Source organism: Trichoplusia ni, unplaced genomic scaffold (genome assembly GCF_003590095.1).
Source record: "Trichoplusia ni isolate ovarian cell line Hi5 unplaced genomic scaffold, tn1 tig00002300, whole genome shotgun sequence".
In the NCBI taxonomy this organism is placed as follows: Eukaryota; Metazoa; Arthropoda; class Insecta; order Lepidoptera; family Noctuidae; genus Trichoplusia; species Trichoplusia ni.
The window spans coordinates 3,221-23,167 of record NW_020800252.1 but is presented as its reverse complement, the minus strand read 5'-3'; the positions used below and the strand labels follow the sequence as shown (position 1 = coordinate 23,167).

At 34.6% G+C, this 19,947-nt stretch overlaps 2 protein-coding genes and 1 pseudogene across 2 annotated transcripts; 1 reads left to right on the top strand and 2 right to left on the bottom strand.

The window, feature by feature from the left end:
* The first annotated feature begins 4,871 nt into the window (after window positions 1-4,871).
* On the top strand, window positions 4,872-5,619 carry LOC113507519 (annotated as a pseudogene).
* A 6,932-nt stretch (window positions 5,620-12,551) lies between these two features.
* On the bottom strand, window positions 12,552-14,969 carry LOC113507521 (the record flags this gene model as incomplete). The annotated part of the gene is given in 1 exon segment (XM_026890376.1): window positions 12,552-14,969. A coding segment is annotated over 1 exon segment (1,008 nt). The 3' UTR covers window positions 12,552-13,952.
* A 1,420-nt stretch (window positions 14,970-16,389) lies between these two features.
* On the bottom strand, window positions 16,390-18,807 carry LOC113507520 (the record flags this gene model as incomplete). The annotated part of the gene is given in 1 exon segment (XM_026890375.1): window positions 16,390-18,807. A coding segment is annotated over 1 exon segment (1,008 nt). The 3' UTR covers window positions 16,390-17,790.
* Window positions 18,808-19,947: the final 1,140 nt, after the last annotated feature.

The window sequence follows — 19,947 nt, the reverse complement described above, 5'->3', positions numbered from 1 at the left end:
AGAATATTGTTCTAACTTCCAATCAATTAGATTTTCTCAAATTGAAAAATAATGCTACTCCCAGTGTTCAAGTGATTGTATTATGAATATTAATTGTCTAGATTATGTATTTATATACCAGGAACATAAAAGTGCTTTAACCATAGTTTAACTTTAAACCTAACCTTACTCGTGTACATGCTGGGGCACAGGTTCATACAATTTCCGGTCATGTCCTTTTGCGTCGCCCGATGACTGGCTCAGCTAATCACCAGCAAGAAGCTCATCGGTTAAAGAATTTTGCATCAGACAGTATCATATTAGATAGATCATTGTATAGTAATATGCGCTGAATGTTTGTTGCACATTGTGTGATTTTAGTGGTGGTGAAGTGACTTTATTTAATAGTTTTCAGGTATGTAAAGCAAATTTTCATTAACTTGTAAACAAAACAAGCTATTAAGGAAGTTATACGACGTCGTTACAAATAGTTTTATTTTAGATTGCTTTTCAGCTTTGATGAACTTTTTAATCTATATACTAATATATTAAGCTGAAAGGTTTGTTTGTTTGAACGCGCAAATCTCAGAAACTACTGGTCCAAATTGAAAAAAATTGTGTTGAATAGACCATTCATCAAGGAAGGCTTAAGGCTATAAACCATCACGCTGCGACTAATAGGAGCGAAGATACAATGGAAAATGTGAAAAAAAAACAGGGCTGATATAAATCATAACCTATATCTTCTAACGCCGAAAAACTTTTTCATGAATATTGTGTCTTGGCCTATGTTAGGATTGAATCTCAAAGATTATTGTTTCTGCGATTGAATCAAAAACAACTCAGAGCTGACAATTATAACAATTTAATGGATAGCCTGTACAATAATGATAGAGAAATGGGTCAAGGCATTGGTAAAATGATAATATTGCCATCAACTTATGTGTGAAGTCCTAGGCACATGATGCAAAATTATCAGGATTCCATAGCAATTGTATGCAAGTATGGTAAACCAGACTTATTTATAACTTTTACGTGCAATCCCAATTGGCAGAAAATCTTAGATAATTTACAAGGCCCTAAAAAAGAACATAGACCCGATTTAATTGCCAGAATTTTTAAACTAAAATTGGAGGAACTTTTAGATGACATTACAAGGAAACATACATTTTGGAATACCGAGTGCGTGGTTTTACACCATTGAATTTCAGAAACGTGGGCTTCCACGTGCGCATATGCTTATTATTCTAAGAAATGAAGATAAACCAAGGTAGTAGTAGATTATGTTAAAATTGTGTGCAGAAATACCTGATCCAGATAAAGACCAGGAACTTTTTCAGACTGTGTCAAAAAACATGATCATGCCATGTGTCCCTGGATATATGAATTCACCCTGCATGAAAAATTATGGAACTGCCTCTAAATATTCTAAAAACGACCCAAAGACATTTTGCGGAGAAACTAGAGCTGGTACCCAAAATGGAAGTTATGCTATAATAAGAAGAAGAGACGACGGACGAACAATAAAAAAGAAGGATTTCGAGTGTGATAACAGATGGGTGGTGCCCTACAATCCCTATCTATGTAAAAAAATTAATGCTCACATAAATGTGGAAATTTGTTCAAGTGTCAAAAGTGTGAAATATATTAATAAATATATTTATAAAGGTCATGACCGAGCAAAGATACAAATCACAGTAGCGCCACAAGAGTCCAGTGATCAATCGACATCAAGTAATGAACACCATGATGAAATTAAGGCTTATATTGATACCAGGTACGTTTCGGCTCCTGAAGCAGTTTGGCGAATATTTGAATTTTCAATGCACAAAATGAGTCACACAATTATACAGTTAGGTGTTCATTTGGAAAACCAACAAACTGTCGTATTTACAGATCAGAATGTTCATGAAGCAGCAGCTAGATCAGCTGAAAAATCAACATTATTAGCATTTTTTGAACTAAACAGAACAGAAAAAAGTGCTCGACAATATCTTTACACTGAAATTCCGACACATTTCAGATTTATCCATGGACAGTGGCAACCACGAATATCTCAGTCAGCGGCTGATAAAGTAATTGCAAGAATGTATAATTATTCCTTTTCTGATCGGGAACGATATTATCTCCGGCTATTACTTCTTCACATCAAAGGGCCAACTTGCTTCAGAGATGTTAGAACTTATGAAAATATTATTTACAACTCATTTCGAGAAGCTGCTCAAGCAAGAGGGCTCCTTTTTGACGATCAAGAATGGGAAAGATGTTTGAATGAAGCAATTGATTTTAAACTTCCTCGGCAATTACGACAGCTGTTTGCGTTAATTTGCGTATTTTGTGAAGTTACTGATCCTAATGCTCTTTGGGAAAAGTTTGCATCACATTTTATCGAAGACTTTTACAAGATCACGCCCTGAAATATTCTCCAAACAGTTGGCTTTACAAGAAATTGATGAAACATTGAAACTCCATGGAAAGAGACTAACAGATTTCGGACTTCCGGAACCAGATATTGGTGAAAATAATGTTTTCTTATCTGATCCCGTTTATGACTGTGAATTTGAAAACAACTCCTTCAAGATATAATGAAAGATAAATTACTTTTTGGAGGCAAAACTTTGTTATTCGCAGGAGATTTTCGTCAGATTTTACCAGTTGTAGTTATTGGGTCACAAAATGATATTATAAAAGCTTCAATTAAGCAATTTTCAATGTGGCCAAACTTTACTCAACTCCAATTGGCTCATAATATGAGAGCGCACAATGATTTAGAGTTTGCTCAATGGGTATTAAAGGTAGGCGATGGATCAGCTAATGAAGATGATGACGACCACATTGAACTGCCTCAACGATGCATTGTGGATAATTCAATTTTAGACCATATTTTTGGTGTTTCCCTGAACACAAATGATTATAAAAGTTATTCAATGAAAGCTATCCTTACTCCCAAAAACGATGATTGTTTTCAATTGAACGACCAAGTTTAAAAATCATGAAAGTTCTGACGCTGTGGTTGAGGACGACCATAATGATGTTTTAAACTATCCCGTAGAATTTCTAAATACTATAACGCCTGCAGGACTACCACCACACATTCTAAAATTAAAAGTTGGTTGTATAGTAATGCTTTTGAGAAATTTAAACCCGACTGTCGGGTTGTGCAATGGAACCCGTCTTATTGTTAGAGCGTTAGCTTCACGTGTCATTGATGCCGAAATTATTTGTGGTAACCATGTGGGAACCAGAGTTTTTATTCCTCGAATTCGTCTCCAGCCATGTCGGCTTCAGTTTCGCATAGCGTTCGCTATGACAATCAACAAATGCCAGGGACAAACTTTCGACAAAATCGGTATATTTTTACTAGAGATGCGCCGAATAGTGGTTTCACCGAATAACGGAATACCGAATACTATTCGGTTCAAAGTTTACCGAACCGAATATTCGGCCGAACTATTCGGTGCAAAATTAATTGCCTCGCCGCGTAAACAGGTTTCAACATGTCGTTACTTGCCGCCCGCAACCGCGCACATCGTGTTCGTCATTCTACTTCAAAACATCGCACAGTTACGTAACAATACTTACAATTTAAATAAAAAGGTGCATTGGTGTGTTTAATTATGAGTGGGCGTAAAAGATCACGTGCTTGGGACTTTTTTGACGAAACACTACATGATAAAACAAAAGTCAAGTGCATTTTGTGTAGTTGTGTTATTTCTCGCGGTGGAACAGGGCGCAGTGCTTCGACGAATGCTATGATGAATCATTTGAAGACGAGGCATAAACAACAACTGCCAAATACCTCGTCTACTTCTCTGAGTGAACATAGCACACACACTTTACCTACTACTCACATAGACCGGACCAATTCACAAGGTACACAACAAACTCTAGAGGAGGCTTTTATTACAAATTGGGACATTACAGATCCTCGAGCAAAGAAAATACATAACGCCATCGCTGAAATGATTGCAACTGACAATCAGCCTATATCAATTCTCGAAAACAAAGGCTTCAATAGATTAATAAATTTATTGAAGCCTAAATATAAGTTGCCGGGAAGAAAGTATATGAGTGAAGTGGCGATTCCGGCAATTTATGAAAGAGTGAAAAAATTGATAAAAGATGAAATTAAAAAAGCCAAGGCGGTTTCCATTACATCTGATATGTGGACTTGCTCGAATAACATGGTCAGCTTTCTAAGCTTCACAGCACACTGGCTTAATGAAGACTTTGCTTTACAACATAGAGTTTTACAAATGAAACATTTTACTGGGTCGCACTCAGGTGACCACATACGTTTTATATTAGAAGAGTTAGCTTCAACTTGGGACATAACATCACAAATTCACGTGATTATGCGAGATAATGGTCCCAACATTGTGAAAGCAATCAACGAAAGTCCATTTGTAGGCAAGGGATGTTTCATACATACATTGCAATTGGCAATTAAAGCTTCATTACAGGTTCAAAACGTAAGTGATGCTTTAACCTCTGCTAGAAGAATAGTGACACACTTCCACCATTCCAGCACGGCGCAAGAAAAATTGAAAAATATTCAAAGAGAACTTAGTCTAGCCGAGCATCAGCTTGTGCAGGACGTCACAACGAGGTGGAACAGCACCTATTACATGTTAGAAAGAATTGTGGAACAAAAACGTGCTATTTCGCTCTACATTTCAGACAATGCTGGCTCAGTTAACATTCGAAATTGTACTGAAAGACAATGGCTAATTCTCAAAGAATGTTTAATTCTATTAAAGCCGTTTGAAGAAATCACTAAAATTACCAGTTCTACATTTTCAACAATTTCTGAAGTGATTCCCCACAGTAACACGCTGATGAAATATTTATTAAAACCCGAAATTTCTGAAATATGTTCAAATGTAACAGAAATGGTACAGAAACTATAAGAAGAACTTCAAAGTCGTTTTCGAAATTTGGAAGAAGACAAATACTACTGCCTGTCTACATTGTTGGACCCGCGATTTAGAATGAGATTTTTGCTTCCGAAAATTGCGAATTAGTAAGAAGTAGGCTCTTTCTAGAAGCGATTCAAAGAAGCGACTCGGATGCTGACAGCTCAGGCGAAGAAGAAACTGTAACTAACAGGGGAAGACCCCTTCAAAATGTTGAAAATTTTTTAGAGGAATCACATATGGCATTTTGGAATTGTTACGAAGAAATTGCCTCAACCAAACGTATAACTTCGAACGACCTTAAAAGCCCAATCGCCGTAGAATTGGATAGCTATTCAGCTGAAAGCCTTTTACTTAGATCCCAGTGTAAAGGACACTGGGATCTAAGTAAAAGGCTTTCAGCCTTTGATTGGTGGGCAAAGAATAAATCTAAATATGCACATTTAGCTAATTTAGCCAGAGTGTTTCTAAGTGCTCCTGGTAGTAGTATATAGAGCGAGCGATTATTTTCGGAAGCAGGAAACGTATACGAAGAAAAACGAAGCAGACTCTTACCAGATAGGGCCGAGAGTTTAGTGTTTCTACACCATAATTTACCCTTAATTAATTATAAATATTAGAAAATAAGTGTTTCTTTTTGATTATCTTTTATTAATTGTGTTCATTACAAATGTTGATTTGATGTTTTAAAAATTAAGTTTTAAAAAGAAATGTAAAATTTCACTTTAAAGATTTTTTTTAAAGGTTTAAAATTAAAAAATGTTGATTTTAAAGTTATAACTTTTTCAGTTTCAGAAATAAATATTATTATGTTCTTCTATGGTTGAAATATCTTGTTTAGAGGTTTGAAAGTATAATTTATGATTAAAGACTGATTAAACATTAAAAAAATGTTATTTTTTAAGTTTTAACTGTTTAGTTTCAGAAATAAATATTATTATTGTGTCGTTCTCTGGTTGAAATATCTTGTTCGGAGGTTTAAAAGTATAATTTATGATTAAAGACTGATTAAACATTTTAAAAAATGTTATTTTTTAAGTTTTAACTGTTTAGTTTCAGAAATAAATATTATTATGGTGTTGTTATATGGTTGAAATATCTTATTTGGAGGTTTAAAAGTATAATTTATGATTAAAGACTTATTAAACATTAAAAAAAAGTTATTTTTTAAGTTTTAACTGTTTAGTTTCAGAAATAAATATTAGTATAATTTATGATTAAAGACTGATTAAAGCGTTTTTAAATTAAAATAAATGTTGACTTGAAAGTTGTAAGTAAAATGTTATTGTTTAAGAAATAAATATGTTGATTTTTGGTTAAAAATAAACACTGAGTTAAAGTTTATTTGCTTTTATTTCATTATCTTAATTCAGCAATATTTTCATAGTATTTCGTAGACTTATAACAGAATAAGTTATATCTTTTAGTTCTACATCGGGTAATTGTGGCGGAGAAAAAAAGAACCGAATCTATTGGGCACCAAACCGAATAATTCGGCCGAATACGAATAGTGAAAAAATTGCCGAATATGCCGAATACCGAATAGATATTCGGCGCATCTCTAATTTTTACCTAATCCTGTGTTCACCCATGGACAGCTCTATGTTGCCTTCTCTCGAGTTCGAAGATTCGATGATATAAAAATTCAAATTATCAATACCACTGAACAAGGCTTGATAGGTGATAAATATTTATCGAAAAATGTTATATATAGAGAAATTTTGTCATAATCAACCTGTGATGTATACTAGAGAATATTTTTTTATAAGTGCCTTTGCCAAATTCTCGGATAAATACTCATTGTAAAATTACAGTTTACATTCTTCCTAATATTATTCTTGTTTTAGCCAATTTGGATAAAGAACCACAATTTCATTTTTTATTTTTAAAATAAGTAAGTACTTATCTACCTGTCAAAGTAGAGAAAAAGACTGAGTGCTTAAAACAAAGAGGTTTACACAGAGTAAACCTTAAAAATTATATGTTTTGTTAATTTGTATTAGTTTATTTTGAATGTTAATAATCTGTGTAAAAACTTTTGCAGTTTTTATTTATTATATTTATTAAACATAACGAACGAAGCCATACGAATCCATGCCTTGCTTATTCCTTTAATATTCCTTGAGAACCGATGACTACAGAAATTTCTACCTACATTTTGCAACTAGACGTGTATTATGAGTCAAATTTCACCCGAGCGAAGCCGGGTTTTCCACTAGTATTACAATAAACTGTTTAGCTTAGTAATTATAATAATAAGGATTCATACCACTTTGTCAATGAGATTAAACATCTACATCTTCATGACAATGAAGTAATGGTTAGTTTCGACGTACAGTCCTTGTTTATATGCCTACCAGTTAAGGATTGTATTGAAATTGTTTCCAAGAAGCTAGCAGAGAACAACCTACCTCTAGAATATGCAGAACTTCTCGAGCACTGCCTCACATCTGGCTACCTACTGTGGAACAATAAATTCTATGTACAAGTAGATAGTGTATCGATGGGCTCGCCTGTATCCCCTGTAGTCGCCGACATATTCATGGAAGACTTCGAGGAGACAGCCTTAAAAACAGCTCCTTTTACTCCCAGGTTTTACAAACGGTACGTAGATGATACTTTCACAGTTTTACCATCTAGTCAAGTAAATGCATTTTTAAAACATCTCAACTCCATCAATAACAAAATTCAATTCACTATGGAGTTGGAGGATAATAAATCTCTTGCCTTCTTAGACATATTAGTTAAAAGAAATCCTGATCAGACCATAAGTCACACCGTGTATCGAAAGAAGACCCATACAGATAGGTACTTAAACGGTGAATCTCACCATCACCCTAAACAGTTAGCTACCGTGGGAAAATCTCTGTTTCAGAGAGCACACGGACTCTGTGATGACAGACACCTTGCCGCTAAGCTTCAACACGTCAAGCAAGTACTGCGAGACAACAAGCTCCAAGTTCCACGGCCCCGTCACAGAAACCGAGTGAAGCCAGCCACTGTTGATCGTTTGCCTGCTGTACTACCATGTGTCAGAGGAGTCACTGACAAGATTGGTTACATCCTGAAACATATTTCAAGCCGCCCAAGAAGATTAGCCAGTCCTTACCATCCGTCAAGTGTCACATACCTCTACAAGATGCAGGAGTATACAAACTAGATTGTGACTGCGGCCTCTCTTACATCGGTCAAACCAAACGAAGCATAGGGACCCGCGTTAAAGAACACATAGCTGATGTCAAACACCGCCGCTCACCGAAGTCTGCAGTCGCCGAACATGCTGAAGGTTCCAGCCATTATATTAGATTTGATCAACCACAGATCCTCGCTAAAGAATCCAAACTCCTACCTAGGATGTTTCGCGAGGCTATTGAGATTAAAAAACACCCTAATTTCAATAGAGAAGATGGCTGGAAGACATCACCTACTTGGGATCCAATAATAAATAAACTCAAGGCCAAACCCAAGAGCAGCGCTGCAAGACATCAAGACACAGTGAGCTCATACTGCGTAGATCAGACCACAAATAATTAATTAAAATATGAAGGTAGAACGAGCAACATCTTCTGTCAAGACGAACGCCATCTCAGTCTGCCCGTGACCATGATACCTGCAAAGGTTTCGAAACGTCGGGAACTAAAATCTAAAATTAAACCGCGATAAAATCCGTAAAAGTAGTTTCATTTCATTTCATTCCTCGATTGCTAAGATGAAAACATATCATAACTCTTTTAATGACATACTCAATTGTAAAATAAGCATCGGCCATTTTTGTAGAGATTACGTTAATAATGTGACAATAATACTATGTAACAGAACATAGGACAAAAGATGTTTTAAATTTATAACTTTGTTTTATATTTTAACAGTCTTAAGACAGAAATAAGCCTGATTATGTAATAATTACTTCCCTGACTAATTTTGTGCGAAGCCATAACGGCCATTTTATTCTAATTTATATAGGTATATTTTGTTATTTACATTTTGTTTTATTATTTACCTTAAAGGCTGATTTTGTAATAAATATTTTTTTTCTATTAATAAGCACGTTTTTTTTTCTTATCGTTAGCATGAAATGAAACTACTTTTACGGATTTTATCGCGGTTTAATTTTTGTATATAGTATAGTTTTGTATATAGTATATTGTAATAGTTCTGCCGAATATTCGGCTCGGTAAACTTTAAACCGAATAGTATTCGGCATTCGGTTATTCGGTGAAACCACTATTCGGCGCATCTCTAGTTCTTAGTGTTCCACAGTAGCTCTCGTGTATGTTTTGTTAGGTCTTCATTATTACATATATCATATTATGTTCTTTTGCGAACCACCGGTAATTCAACATTCGACGTTCTCGCAGTTGACCTCTAGTAATTGTCCTAATTTGTTTATTATCTGCATAGGGTTTTCTTAGGGTAGTTGTTCGATGCCGATTATTTCTATATTTTGTTTACGCGAGGATTGTTCGATGTCGTGTAGTTTCTATTCGAGTGCCATGTTGGCTTTTTCTAGGTACACACATTTTGTTGTTAGCATTTTGAATAGACTTTTCAGGATATTTTTTTCTTAGACTCTTCATGTTCCGCCAGTAAGACGTCATATTTTTCGGAGAGTCCAAGTCCCATGCTTGCTGTTATAGAATTCAATTGTTTTTTGAGGCCCGGTAGTGTGTTAACTTTGTTTTGTATGTCCTTAAGTATTTTTTCGAGTCCTTCTATTTCCAGCTCTTCGTCATCCGATTCTTCCTCCTCGCAGTTGTTACAGAAGTTTCTTGTTCTTTCGGCTTTCATATCGGCTGTTAGGCCTTTAACACAGGTACGGTGAAATGTGCCCTGGCACGTGCCTTGGCGTATGAAATGCGACCCGTTTTTTGATAAAGTCTTTTTGCACTTTTGACACAGCATTGTTTTTTACACTTAATTACCACAGTTATTTGACAGTTAAGCACCAATTATTTAGATGTTATTTCGATAAACACTCGATTGCAATTTCGCGCGTGATACCTACGCGCGCTTCCGCACGCGTCCGCAGTCTATGCGCTTGCGAAGGACACTGACAACAGCTTCATAATATGTACAATTTTGAACCAAATCTGTTGGCCGAATATGTGGCGCAGTCAATCATAGGAGTATAAGTAAATGATCTCCGTTCCTTATCAACCTACAGAAGGCCACCATGCTATACGGCGATATTTTGAGACACATTCGATACGTCAGATGATTTCGACATTGTCCAGAGACTGTCGAAGGCAATCAAAATTCAAACGCTCGTTGCGCTCTTTTTTGCTTCATGCCGTTCTCCAGTAATTCTCTCTTTCTTTCTCACTATCTTACTGATGATGAATATTTAGCTGAGTGGTTGTTCGGTTCAATGTATGGTAGTCCCGATCACCAGTTAGTCGCGCATCACGTTCATCACTTGTTTCAAAAGATCTGTTAGTAGATGTACGAATTCGCTGAGAAGCAAGCATAATTCTCTATCAGTACACGTCTCCAACTCGTGATCATGTTCTGCACTTGTCTCTAGAGATCTACGGAGCGAGTTGCAGCCTGATGTTCTCGAACAGCATCAAGTCTCTCCTGAGGCTCTTCGGTAGATTCTTAGGATCTTATGATCCTCAATCTTTTAGTTTTAGAATAAAAAAAGCCAAATCAGTTCAGCCGTTCTCGAGTTTTAGTGAGACTAACGAACAGCAATTCATTTTTATACATATAGATTGTTTATGAATACATCGTTGCATATCTTTGATTAACAAACCTTTATTTAGTTTGAAAATGTTTTATTTTAAGAATTTGGTTAATTACTACTTTTTATTTTGCAATTTAGACGACCCAGTATTTTACTTTTACAATAATTAGACCTTGCCCTTTATTTGCCACGGAATAATACCGTTACTAAATTATACAATATCATCTCACTTTGTTTAGTCAATGAATAGTATGGTAACAACTTTTTACTGACTAAGGGCGGATTTTTCAATCGCCTGATAACTTTTATTCGACGAATATGTTTGACGTTTTGACAGCTTTTGTATAGAAAATATGTCAAACGGCCATATTTATTCCTCAGATAAAAGTTATCTGATAATTGAATAATCGGCCCTTAGTTAACATAACTGTTAAACAGTGAATAGGATTGCATTTAACTATTTCTGTGTAGGTCACTGTCGATAATTTACTCGAATAAAATCGTACTGTAGCTTTACGAATGAAGATTCTATTAATGTTTTGGTAATATACATTTTCGCCTTTAACTTCAAGCTAGGATAAACATATTTTTTATTATTGTTATTACATTGTAGAAGAAAAAAACAGCCGTCTTTTGGTATATAAATCTTGTTACTATGTATACCTGGTAAAATGGGCTATAAACCGTATTTTATTTTCCCTATAAAATTTTGATCTTTCGATTACGATATTATTCGGTGGGGGCGGCGATTTAATCGGATGAATTAAATACCTCCAATCTTTAATTATTTATTTTAGTTCAATCAGTCAAAAATCTACCCTATTTTATCCCCTTAAGGATGGAATTTATCAAAATCATTGTTCAGGGGAAGCCTACGTCATAGTAGCTTTAAGCATGCAAAGTGTCAGCCCGATCGGCAAAATTTTATCCCCTATTGTATCCCTTTAGGGGTGGATTTTACCAAAATCCTTTCTTAGCGGATGCCTACAACATAACATCTATCTGCATGATAAATATGAGTCCGATCCGTCCAGTGGTTTCGGCTATGCGTTGTTGCATCACTATGTCAGTCAATCACCTTTGAGTTTGAGTATGGAAAGATGCACAGTTTGTGCACGGCATATGCTAAAGTTAATCAAACAACTCGACAAATCTATTACCATCCACCGCAAGATATATATAGTCCTCTCCAAAGTTTCGCCACATAACCGTACCTAGGTATCCATGACACCGCTTTCAATTTATTAACGAAAAATTACTGAAACCCAAAACAGCAAGAAGGAAACATTCTATCTATTTGTAATATCAATCGTTTATGAGAAGATATATTTCTATTTATGAATGAAGTTGACGAATACCTAGTCTACACCTTGTTTTAATCAATGAATACAACAGATATCGCACACCTAGATCTAAAGCGGTATTAACTCAAAAAAAACAGTTTTTTCAGAAATTACGAAAAACTGATTACCGTGTCCCAGTGCGCTGTAGGAACGTTTTGTGAATAATTATTATTTTGATACGAATAAATATGTTTCAGGGATCTCGTGTTTTGATCATGTTTTAGGGCTGAAAATCTGAATTTTTGAGTTATTTCCCTATTGCTTAACAATATATGTATATTTGTTTTATTATTTTGAATTGAGTCTGTGTTGGTGAATTTAGTTTTAAGCTAGCTCTTTTTTGAAGAGGAATATAAATTTAAAACGCAATAGCATTTTGTATTATTTATAATTAGTCCAACTGATAGACTGATCTATGACCAGCATTAGTAGTTTATTGGATAATGAATTAGCAAGAAAACACCAGTAGTACTAAAATCAATCAACATAATTTATTAATAATACTATAAAAATAATTAATGAAAGTCTTTCATCTCCGTTCTATTTATTAAGTAACTAACAAAAATATATTGCTTATAAAAAAAATAAGGAAACTTCCGGTTAATAAAAAACAAGTTAAACTGCACATAAAAAAATCACATTATTTTGGCTTATAATAATTTAATATAAACTAGGTATCTCTATTTATTCTTAGTAGGTATCAGTCTGAGAAATAATAACTTTAAACTTATGAATAATAAGTACATACTAATAATGGCACTTAGAGATCTTTTTTTTTAAATGACATACTTTTAAATAGTACATTGACTAATGAACAACTTTGGTAATTTGTTTTGTAATCTAATGAGCTTGTTTAGAATGTATATAGTTAATAACAATATTGCAAGTAATTATTACTATCGCTTAGAATGTCTTTATAATAAATATCGTAATAAGATTTCGGAATAACGTTCTTATCAATTAATTCTTGTATGTCTCTTTTTTCAGCATCCGACAATGCAATTTTTTCATTGTATGCCTGTGTGAGGCCAACTGAAAATAACGATTGATCTATGACGGTTCCCCTTGTACGGAGATTCCTCTTTCGCACACAAGCTTTTTTATAAGTTTCTTTGCCAAATGATGTTTTGTAGAAAAAGGATTCAGGGTGTCCTTTTTCAACTTTGAGTATCTTGATGTCATGCCACTTAATTTGGTTTTTTTCCTCGTCAATATTGAAATTATTGCCCCACGATTCTTGCAATGCTTTGACGTCATAAAACTTACTATGAGACATTTCTACAACTTTGTAAGGTTTTCCCGTCTTTTTTGCTGTAACGATCAAAGTTTTATATTGTTCTGGTATGTAGATTGGACCAGATTGTAAATATCTCTTAATCTGTTTCTCAATTAAGCTGTGAACGTTATCCCCTTCATTCTGTGAATGTCCCCGTATCAAAAACTTGTGGGTAATAGATTTAACTGGTAACTTGTTGACAGCATAGGCATAGGCAGATAGCAGAAACTAATTTTTTTGCTGACCACCACAATTGTCCGAATAAAAAATGACGTCAATTTCTTTGTTGGGATTTTGGTCTACCTGTGATTTAATGTAGTCAAGTATGCAGCTTCCTATTTCAACAGCTCCTCTTTTTCCTTCTGTTTCATCCCAAAAGTAGCAAATGACATCTTGTGCCCTTAAATCGCTGATAGTAAAATTGAGGCAGTTGATCCTAGATTTATAGAAGAATAGAGATATTTGTCCCTTTGGAATCTGCAATACGGCTTGTAAGTCGTAAACTGCTACGATTGTACCATCTTTCCTATTCTTGTCATTTTCTTTTTCAGTTCTTGCTAAAGTCTTTTCCTTTAGATGCAGTTCATATTCCTGAATTAACTTGCGCTTTTCTTCTTCATCTGAGTTCTTATATCTTTCGCACAGATCACATTGATCTTTTTTCGGTACGAAGAATGAAATGTTGAATTCGGTGTTGAATATTCTGTTGAACGTAGAAGACGTGCTATGGGTAATTCATCCCTTTCACGAAGTCATTTATAGTCCCTGTAAATATCTGCTAGTGATTTATCACTTGAAATAAATTCTCTCGTAGTTTCCCTCAAGTAGTGAGATTCAATTCTAGGAATAGAATTTATAAAATCTATAACGCTCTGTCTAATTTGTGGGTCAATAGTTGGGTGATGGTCATGTTTTCCTCTAAAATCGGCTTGAATAACTCCTTCTGTTTTTTTGGAAAGTGCTGTTTTTATCGCTTTATAGTCAAGAGTGGATTTGAAGAATGGCTTGCATACTCTTATTTTGGATCCATTAACGTCAAAATGAAACGCAGTATTAAGGGCCCTAAAATTTTGTGTACTTGAATAACGATATTTAGGCTTTATTTTTTGCGAGTGCCGTACTATAAATTCTCTTTGCCTTTCAAGATTGCTGAGTCCCCAAAATGCATCAAAGACCTGTTGCCTTGATAGTTCGTCCATCTTTTCGTGGCATTTAAGCCGACATTTTTCGCCGCAAGGTGGTCCAAGTTTTCTTTCCCTGACTAGTTTCTTGAATTTGGACAAAGACTGGTAGGCTTTTCCAGAATTTCTGAGCTGTTTTGCCACCGTCGACTTCCACTTTGCTGGCTTGCGTACTCTCTTTCTGCTCTTTTGATTTTGGGTAGTATTATCAGACACATTGGCATTTCGAGAGTCTGCTTGCTCACCTTCGTTATCTGAGGAACTACTATCATTCGATGAACTCGAGCTGCTGCTGCTGCTGCTGCTGGAAGAACTCGATGATGATGGAGGTACGACTTTAGGTGGGAGTTTATTTTTTTTGAGCAATAGGAAATTGGGATCCTCATTGGAGTCATCAATATCACTTTCATCGCTCCGGATTGGTGAAATATAATATTTTTTCTTAGATGAGAGTTCATCACTTGATGACATCTTTAAGTCATCTTCCAGGATTTGTGGTGTAAAATTGATTGGACTAGGAGTCACATTTTCTTTGTCCTGTTCTTCTACCATATTTACTAGAAACCGTCCACGATTCATTGTTTTTTCTGTAAAAGCAAATAATTTATTATTACACTTACATAACGTGTAACTGGAAGCTTAGTTTTTAAGTTAAATCGTAGTAAACAAAAAAACAACAGTCAATTCATTCCTCTTTAAAATATTTTTGGTTTAGATTTTAGCCAAATTGATTCAAAAAGCCACAAATATAACATTTCCGATGTTATTAGTGATGCTGTAAAATTATATTTAATCGGATGAATTAAATACCTCCAATCTTTAATTATTTATTTTAGTTCAATCAGTCAAAAATCTACCCTATTTTATCCCCTTAAGGATGGAATTTATCAAAATCATTGTTCAGGGGAAGCCTACGTCATAGTAGCTTTAAGCATGCAAAGTGTCAGCCCGATCGGCAAAATTTTATCCCCTATTGTATCCCTTTAGGGGTGGATTTTACCAAAATCCTTTCTTAGCGGATGCCTACAACATAACATCTATCTGCATGATAAATATGAGTCCGATCCGTCCAGTGGTTTCGGCTATGCGTTGTTGCATCACTATGTCAGTCAATCACCTTTGAGTTTGAGTATGGAAAGATGCACAGTTTGTGCACGGCATATGCTAAAGTTAATCAAACAACTCGACAAATCTATTACCATCCACCGCAAGATATATATAGTCCTCTCCAAAGTTTCGCCACATAACCGTACCTAGGTATCCATGACACCGCTTTCAATTTATTAACGAAAAATTACTGAAACCCAAAACAGCAAGAAGGAAACATTCTATCTATTTGTAATATCAATCGTTTATGAGAAGATATATTTCTATTTATGAATGAAGTTGACGAATACCTAGTCTACACCTTGTTTTAATCAATGAATACAACAGATATCGCACACCTAGATCTAAAGCGGTATTAACTCAAAAAAACAGTTTTTTCAGAAATTACGAAAAACTGATTACCGTGTCCCAGTGCGCTGTAGGAACGTTTTGTGAATAATTATTATTTTGATACGAATAAATATGTTTCAGGGATCTCGTGTTTTGATCATGTTTTAGGGCTGAAAATCTGAATTTTTGAGTTATTTCCCTATTGCTTAACAATATATGTATATTTGTTTTATTATTTTGAATTGAGTCTGTGTTGGTGAATTTAGTTTTAAGCTAGCTCTTTTTTGAAGAGGAATATAAATTTAAAACGCAATAGCATTTTGTATTATTTATAATTAGTCCAACTGATAGACTGATCTATGACCAGCATTAGTAGTTTATTGGATAATGAATTAGCAAGAAAACACCAGTAGTACTAAAATCAATCAACATAATTTATTAATAATACTATAAAAATAATTAATGAAAGTCTTTCATCTCCGTTCTATTTATTAAGTAACTAACAAAAATATATTGCTTATAAAAAAAATAAGGAAACTTCCGGTTAATAAAAAACAAGTTAAACTGCACATAAAAAAATCACATTATTTTGGCTTATAATAATTTAATATAAACTAGGTATCTCTATTTATTCTTAGTAGGTATCAGTCTGAGAAATAATAACTTTAAACTTATGAATAATAAGTACATACTAATAATGGCACTTAGAGATCTTTTTTTTTAAATGACATACTTTTAAATAGTACATTGACTAATGAACAACTTTGGTAATTTGTTTTGTAATCTAATGAGCTTGTTTAGAATGTATATAGTTAATAACAATATTGCAAGTAATTATTACTATCGCTTAGAATGTCTTTATAATAAATATCGTAATAAGATTTCGGAATAACGTTCTTATCAATTAATTCTTGTATGTCTCTTTTTTCAGCATCCGACAATGCAATTTTTTCATTGTATGCCTGTGTGAGGCCAACTGAAAATAACGATTGATCTATGACGGTTCCCCTTGTACGGAGATTCCTCTTTCGCACACAAGCTTTTTTATAAGTTTCTTTGCCAAATGATGTTTTGTAGAAAAAGGATTCAGGGTGTCCTTTTTCAACTTTGAGTATCTTGATGTCATGCCACTTAATTTGGTTTTTTTCCTCGTCAATATTGAAATTATTGCCCCACGATTCTTGCAATGCTTTGACGTCATAAAACTTACTATGAGACATTTCTACAACTTTGTAAGGTTTTCCCGTCTTTTTTGCTGTAACGATCAAAGTTTTATATTGTTCTGGTATGTAGATTGGACCAGATTGTAAATATCTCTTAATCTGTTTCTCAATTAAGCTGTGAACGTTATCCCCTTCATTCTGTGAATGTCCCCGTATCAAAAACTTGTGGGTAATAGATTTAACTGGTAACTTGTTGACAGCATAGGCATAGGCAGATAGCAGAAACTAATTTTTTTGCTGACCACCACAATTGTCCGAATAAAAAATGACGTCAATTTCTTTGTTGGGATTTTGGTCTACCTGTGATTTAATGTAGTCAAGTATGCAGCTTCCTATTTCAACAGCTCCTCTTTTTCCTTCTGTTTCATCCCAAAAGTAGCAAATGACATCTTGTGCCCTTAAATCGCTGATAGTAAAATTGAGGCAGTTGATCCTAGATTTATAGAAGAATAGAGATATTTGTCCCTTTGGAATCTGCAATACGGCTTGTAAGTCGTAAACTGCTACGATTGTACCATCTTTCCTATTCTTGTCATTTTCTTTTTCAGTTCTTGCTAAAGTCTTTTCCTTTAGATGCAGTTCATATTCCTGAATTAACTTGCGCTTTTCTTCTTCATCTGAGTTCTTATATCTTTCGCACAGATCACATTGATCTTTTTTCGGTACGAAGAATGAAATGTTGAATTCGGTGTTGAATATTCTGTTGAACGTAGAAGACGTGCTATGGGTAATTCATCCCTTTCACGAAGTCATTTATAGTCCCTGTAAATATCTGCTAGTGATTTATCACTTGAAATAAATTCTCTCGTAGTTTCCCTCAAGTAGTGAGATTCAATTCTAGGAATAGAATTTATAAAATCTATAACGCTCTGTCTAATTTGTGGGTCAATAGTTGGGTGATGGTCATGTTTTCCTCTAAAATCGGCTTGAATAACTCCTTCTGTTTTTTTGGAAAGTGCTGTTTTTATCGCTTTATAGTCAAGAGTGGATTTGAAGAATGGCTTGCATACTCTTATTTTGGATCCATTAACGTCAAAATGAAACGCAGTATTAAGGGCCCTAAAATTTTGTGTACTTGAATAACGATATTTAGGCTTTATTTTTTGCGAGTGCCGTACTATAAATTCTCTTTGCCTTTCAAGATTGCTGAGTCCCCAAAATGCATCAAAGACCTGTTGCCTTGATAGTTCGTCCATCTTTTCGTGGCATTTAAGCCGACATTTTTCGCCGCAAGGTGGTCCAAGTTTTCTTTCCCTGACTAGTTTCTTGAATTTGGACAAAGACTGGTAGGCTTTTCCAGAATTTCTGAGCTGTTTTGCCACCGTCGACTTCCACTTTGCTGGCTTGCGTACTCTCTTTCTGCTCTTTTGATTTTGGGTAGTATTATCAGACACATTGGCATTTCGAGAGTCTGCTTGCTCACCTTCGTTATCTGAGGAACTACTATCATTCGATGAACTCGAGCTGCTGCTGCTGCTGCTGCTGGAAGAACTCGATGATGATGGAGGTACGACTTTAGGTGGGAGTTTATTTTTTTTGAGCAATAGGAAATTGGGATCCTCATTGGAGTCATCAATATCACTTTCATCGCTCCGGATTGGTGAAATATAATATTTTTTCTTAGATGAGAGTTCATCACTTGATGACATCTTTAAGTCATCTTCCAGGATTTGTGGTGTAAAATTGATTGGACTAGGAGTCACATTTTCTTTGTCCTGTTCTTCTACCATATTTACTAGAAACCGTCCACGATTCATTGTTTTTTCTGTAAAAGCAAATAATTTATTATTACACTTACATAACGTGTAACTGGAAGCTTAGTTTTTAAGTTAAATCGTAGTAAACAAAAAAACAACAGTCAATTCATTCCTCTTTAAAATATTTTTGGTTTAGATTTTAGCCAAATTGATTCAAAAAGCCACAAATATAACATTTCCGATGTTATTAGTGATGCTGTAAAATTATATTTAATCGGATGAATTAAATACCTCCAATCTTTAATTATTTATTTTAGTTCAATCAGTCAAAAATCTACCCTATTTTATCCCCTTAAGGATGGAATTTATCAAAATCATTGTTCAGGGGAAGCCTACGTCATAGTAGCTTTAAGCATGCAAAGTGTCAGCCCGATCGGCAAAATTTTATCCCCTATTGTATCCCTTTAGGGGTGGATTTTACCAAAATCCTTTCTTAGCGGATGCCTACAACATAACATCTATCTGCATGATAAATATGAGTCCGATCCGTCCAGTGGTTTCGGCTATGCGTTGTTGCATCACTATGTCAGTCAATCACCTTTGAGTTTGAGTATGGAAAGATGCACAGTTTGTGCACGGCATATGCTAAAGTTAATCAAACAACTCGACAAATCTATTACCATCCACCGCAAGATATATATAGTCCTCTCCAAAGTTTCGCCACATAACCGTACCTAGGTATCCATGACACCGCTTTCAATTTATTAACGAAAAATTACTGAAACCCAAAACAGCAAGAAGGAAACATTCTATCTATTTGTAATATCAATCGTTTATGAGAAGATATATTTCTATTTATGAATGAAGTTGACGAATACCTAGTCTACACCTTGTTTTAATCAATGAATACAACAGATATCGCACACCTAGATCTAAAGCGGTATTAACTCAAAAAAACAGTTTTTTCAGAAATTACGAAAAACTGATTACCGTGTCCCAGTGCGCTGTAGGAACGTTTTGTGAATAATTATTATTTTGATACGAATAAATATGTTTCAGGGATCTCGTGTTTTGATCATGTTTTAGGGCTGAAAATCTGAATTTTTGAGTTATTTCCCTATTGCTTAACAATATATGTATATTTGTTTTATTATTTTGAATTGAGTCTGTGTTGGTGAATTTAGTTTTAAGCTAGCTCTTTTTTGAAGA